General features: G+C 38.5%; 1 protein-coding gene across 1 annotated transcript; it reads left to right on the top strand.

Moving 5' to 3' along the window:
* Positions 1 to 977: 977 nt before the first annotated feature.
* Positions 978 to 5,443, top strand: LOC110444870 (proprotein convertase subtilisin/kexin type 5-like; the record flags this gene model as incomplete). Its single annotated transcript, XM_021489224.1, has 2 exons — positions 978 to 1,131; positions 3,011 to 5,443. Coding segments are annotated over exons 1-2 (2,490 nt in total), but the record flags the coding sequence as incomplete, so codon positions are not given.
* Between the last annotated feature and the right edge of the window lie 565 nt (positions 5,444 to 6,008).

Genomic DNA, 6,008 nt, shown 5'->3' with positions numbered 1-6,008 from the left:
GAATTTGATGACTTTACACTTCTTTGTCGGAATAGGCATGTTTAGGAATTTTATGATTTTGAGTGATTTTGTTCAACTTACAAGTTATTCAGGGAGCATACTCTAAATATTTCCATTTTATTTTTCGACGATATCTAACTCATTTTCTGTCATATCAGTAGCGATTCCACTCCTTTTTGTGTCAGAAATTCTGAAAAAAGAGCTCAAATGTATTGAGGGGGGTGGGAGAGGGTAGGCACCCCCTTTATATAATTAGATCGTAAACTTTCCATGCACATAGTTTACAGTCAAGCTACGCGCCAGGCTAGAATGATGACGAGCAGTGTGAGGGCGAAGTCAATATTCAGCATAAACAGTGGGTTTACAATGTACTTTACAGGATATTGGCCACGATTTCTCATAATTTCATATGTAATGATACATCTGAATATGAGTGACAGCGCGTATCTCTCAATCTATAAAACACATGAACGAAGTGCAATTTCCTCTGGAAAGTGAATATTTTAAATGGTCGAAAAAGGGCAAAGTTCATGACTGTTTACATGGAAATATTGTGAGTCCCATTAATCGTTAGCTTTAATTAATTCCAACCATCTTATAAATGTTTAGCTTCGGATTTAGGAATGCTACATGTATCCCAGATGTAGCACTCGGTGAGATAATACATGTTGGAAAGGAATATATAATAAACTATTTATAACAAAATCAACATTTTTTCTAGATAATAATGTTTATTGAAATATGAAATATGTAAGGATCATCCTTAAGGATTTTTTCTGCACATTGATATTGACGAGGATAAAGGCAGCTAAACACGATAGTACAGGACCGTTTATTATACCCGCTGACCTATATAATCCCGTGCTTTATACAGTAAAGTCTTTAGGTCCGCCCCGTCCTGTCAACAGGATGTGGTATTGATTTTTGCTATAGGTTGGAATTCCCGCTAATTTTACCATACCGCGTCTGGCGTTTCACTAAGCGTCACGGCTGAAATCACAGTGTTAAGACCAAGAAGTAGGTCACGTTCATGTTTATGATATCTGAGGACAGGACGGACAGGTATCTTGGACCATGGTTATTCTAAATCACGTGATAAGAATGGTCGTATCAGCCCTATCCCTATATCAGGTACGTATACATGTGCCGTATACACACATGTACATGTTGTAAACGTACAGACACAATGCAGACAACACACCGGTACAAATATGTACTGATAACGCGATGTCTGAATATATGTAAATTTGAATGGTTCGTGTTGACACACACATTACGTACGCGTGTGTTGGTTGATAAATTGTATCCCCTGTTCTGTTTTTGTTGTCGATGCAACACATATGTCGATTGCTGTCTGTGTTACATAGTGAGTTAACACTGTGCCTGGTTTACCGGCAATAACAATATGTAGTCCTGTCTATGTTTCATAGTGGTGTTGCCCCACTAAAAAATCTTCTGTTCATGCTTACGTCTGTGTTTCAGAGATGTGAACGTAACCGTTACGCATTATTGATAATTAATTACAGCACAAGCTTGATACATATGACTATAATAATACAATATTTATATAGCTGATGTCCAATTCAGCCATATCTATAAATACATACATGTATATATACAGTAGACTAGAGCTACAGTAAGTAGTCCGACATTATTATGCATACATGCGTATACGAAAACCCAAGAGGAAATGTTAATCCACACCTGGGTCCTGAGGAAATATGACAGAGATTTTGTTCTACCTGGTTTCAATAGGGGCCTGCGCCTTATGACTTTCGGAAAATGTAACTAACAAAAGACATGCTTTTATAGAAATAAAGGGAGATTTGATTCGAATTTTGGGCAAAAAAATGCATAATTGTTCTTGAGAAGGGCCATCATAAGGCCCAAAATTCACCATAAAAATCTTTGCAGAGGTCAATATATATAATTTTTTTTTTTAGAGTTGTCTATCTTTACTTACTTTTTACTTTCTTTTAAGTAGAACAGAACGAATCAATTTCTTGGTATGTCCATCCAAATCAATTACCAATACATTTGATTAAAAACTATGCCAAAGAATGACAGATATAATTTGGAGAAAAATCTGTTTAATAATTGCTGTTGAATGAATAAAGGACATCATATATATGTTTGACGATATATCGATAAAGATGTTAAACATGTTTGTTTAAAAACAACATGGGGAGAACAGAACACTGATACGTTAACGTTACTGACATGGTTGTTATATCGATATATAGTCTAAATTCCCGGTCCATCCTGAAACATCGAGTCGAACTTCAAATTTTGTTACTGTCACCAAGTTTTAACAGGTAAACATGCCTTATGAATTAACATGTTCTGTCTGTTTCTATTTATAAATCGGCGCGCGGCGTGAAAACTAAAAAAAGAATTGAAGCGCATTTTAGTAGTGACGGCAACCATCTTGGAAACTGCTGGCGATTCAATTTCGTTACATTATTTGATACCGTACCAAATCGGTACAATTGGTACGAGCAGAAGGGTTTTTAACATAAGCCGATAAAATAATCACGTATTGAAAGAACGACGCCGTCTTGCAATGACTTTGCTATGACTATGACGTAATGTTTTTTTTGACGTAACGATATGTTTGTTTCTATTATTTTCATCTCCCCCTTTAAATTTGTATTTACAGCCGTTAAATTGGCTCCTTATAAGCGCTATACACCTATACTATGATTTTCCTATACCATTTGATTGATATCCTTAAAGCAATTCTGTCCCTTTTTATAAAATATTTCTATAACGATAGAGGGCAGGGGTATATATGAAATAGGGGTCACGTTTTAGTATAGGAAACACACGACTGAAAATAGTCACAATTATAATTGCGATTCCAACAGTCCGATATCAAGCTAATACCCTACGACATCTGCTTCTACCCTTTTCAACTTTGTGTGCATATTTTCTTTTGAATATAGTAAATACCACAACATTAAATATTATTTTATTATATTAATCGTGTTTATTTTTGGTATCATTTTAGAGTAATGCTTTGTGGCGTGATCTAACACTAAGCGACGAAGGGAGCTCAGAATGTCCAGGGGTGTATAACCAGATAGAGTTCTCGTCCAATTGCACTGTATCATGTCCGCGGGCTGCACCACTACAGTTCCAACAGCTATGCCTTGCGTTTTGCCCATATGGGTACCAATACAATTCTCCCGATACGTGTAGTAATGCAACAGGACTTATTGATGATAAGTCATCGAACCACTGTCAGGTGGTTACATGCCCTAGTGATAAGCCGTTATGTTACGACACACAGTGTTTGTCCGTTTGTCCGAATGGAACTCTCCCTGATGAAGGCAATTGCATGCATGATTGTTCAGACACATCTCCGCTTGTCCTGAATGACTCTTGTGTGTCGAGCTGTCCCGCGGACAGCCCATATAACGAATATGGACATTGTGTGTCAGCTTGTTCTACCAGATATTTCCTCCACGGCCAGACCTGTTTCAGAACATGTCCCCAACACACGCACCAGTATCTTTCTACGTGCGTCGATGTCTGTCCACCTGAAGCCCCGAAATCTCTCGGAGTTTGGAATATTAGTCTCTGCGTCACTTCCTGTCCCGAGTTTACATCCACCAATGGCAGCAAGTGTGAAATTCAATGTCCTAATGGACAGGACTATCTATGGAACGGCTCGTGTGTCAGGGAATGCCCTGTGATAGCTCCGTATGTATATGTATTAACTCGCCGCCTCCCACCGTACGTGATACCAATATGTACACCTGTGTGTCCTGATCACTATTATATCGAAGCAAATCACTGTGTACCAACATGTTCACCCGCCAGGTATCTAATGAACTCCACTTGTGAAGCTAGCTGTCCGGAAACTCATCCATATTTTACTGGAAAATCTCCACCTTTTACATGCGTTCAGAGCTGTAACCGTAAGCAAATTCTAAATATAGACCATTGTGTTAAATCATGTCCTATTGGTCGTCTTATATTCAATAGGACATGCGTAGACGATTGCCCGGTGACACATATCTACAAAGTTAATCAGACGTGTTTGTCTCGTTGTCCATCGCCAATGGTGGTATACAACGGAAGTTGTCAAAGCTCGTGTCCTAGCATTGCCAGGTATTCATACAATGGACAATGTATTAGCGTGTGCCCGAATTCGCATCCATCTTTCCGTCGAACTCAGTCTGGTAACGTTGTATGTCAAACAACTGCGATTTGCCCAGAAGGAGAATTCACGTGGAATAATCAATGTTTTTATCAATGTCCCGATAACACTGTTTTCATCAATTCGACATGTCTGCGAAAATGCCCTTTGTCTCATAAGCTTAAATACCGAAGTGACAAGCATCGATCAGTCCTGGCAATGGAATGTGTTGCAGAATGTGCTGAAAATACATTTATGAAAGAGGATTTCTGTTTTGATCATTGCGATCCGCCATTGGTAGGGTTCCCGGATAATAACACGTGTTTAGAGCGCTGCCCAGACTCTCATAAATGGCGTTCTGTTACTACAACAAATTCCAAGCAATTGGCTTTTACTTGTGTTGCTAACTGTTCTGCACCGCGTTTAGTCGATAATGATAAGTGTCATTTCACATGTCCAGACTCTAAACCGTTCGCTGTGAATCAAACTTGTTTAAAGAGTTGTCCAAACGATTCAAGTTTAAGGACACCGTTTGGGAACGGTATGACCTGTTCAAAAACATGCCCTGAAACCTACATACAGGAAAATGATACTTGTGTATTAAAATGTTCACATGGTAAAGTTATAATAAACAAAGTATGTGTGGATGTTACAAATTGTGCTAATGAATACCAATTTATCGAGTATTCACCCCATGGTACTATATGCCGGAAGCGTTGCCTAGACAACCAGTTCGTTGATAACATCCAGTGTGTGACGTCATGTCCGTCATTTTCTGTTGGGCAATTATGCGTTGAGACGTGTCCAAGCGATCAAAAGTTTACACGAGGAGAGCACAATTCATCAGACGGTCATGCTGATAGAAAATGTTACGAAGAATGCCCCAGCAAGACATACGCGAATGGGACCAAGTGCATGGCCATTGATTGTCCAATGAAATATCTTGCTGATTCTCGAACATGTGTGTCTTCATGTACTATCTCCCATCCGTACTTAGAGGAACTCTTCAAGTGCGTGAATAAGTGTTCAGACGGTTACATAATAATGGGAAGAACTTGTATAAGAGAGAGTTTTTGTCTCAAGGATAAAGGTTTCTTTGTCTATGATAAACAATGTGTGAACTCGTGCCCCACTGGTACCTTCGTGAATTATATCCGTGACGGCTGTATTTTATCTAGTATAGTGTACCTTTTGATAGTAACTGGAGTGATCTGTACTGTGTTGTTAACTTCTGGTGCGGTTTGGTTCTACTACAGCAAGAAAAGAAAGAATTGCAAGACATGTTTCTCCATGATGCAGGTAAGTTGTAACTGCAGAAAACGTGCATTTTTCCCGCAAAACATGGCTATTTTGGAGAGGTTTTTTTTGTCAAATGTTTCATGAATCGACAGAAACCACCCAGAAAGATAACATGATTATCATTGTATTTTTTTCTATCAAAAGTATTTCATCTGTGTGTTGCAAGTTTATCTTTCATGATACATGTGTTAGGCTATACTGGTGGATTGTATAGTCCCCGAGGCCAGCAATAACGTTGACAACCACAGTGATTTGATTCATGTAGTGGCGTGGTTCATAACATACACATTTTACTAATTAATATCATATTGATCAGTTCTCCTCTAAACTCATCTAAATGGTGAAATTCATAATCTAAGTGATATTTTGTACCTCCCCTACTGTTTCAGCAGTAGTTTAAACCAGTTTTAATTTCCAGTTTTTAGCCCTTAGCATTAATGATGAGTCCTAGAAGGACGAAACAGCTGATGATGTAGTGCTGTTTATATTTTGCTGTATCTATTACCTGTTTGTGTGTGTGTTATGTTCATCTTTAGCCCGAGGTTCCTCTGGCCCTAACACCAGA

Source organism: Mizuhopecten yessoensis, unplaced genomic scaffold (genome assembly GCF_002113885.1).
Source record: "Mizuhopecten yessoensis strain PY_sf001 unplaced genomic scaffold, ASM211388v2 hete_36183554, whole genome shotgun sequence".
In the NCBI taxonomy this organism is placed as follows: domain Eukaryota; kingdom Metazoa; phylum Mollusca; class Bivalvia; order Pectinida; family Pectinidae; genus Mizuhopecten; species Mizuhopecten yessoensis.
Note: the sequence above shows the minus strand (reverse complement) of the source record. Positions and strands in the feature narration are given on the sequence as shown.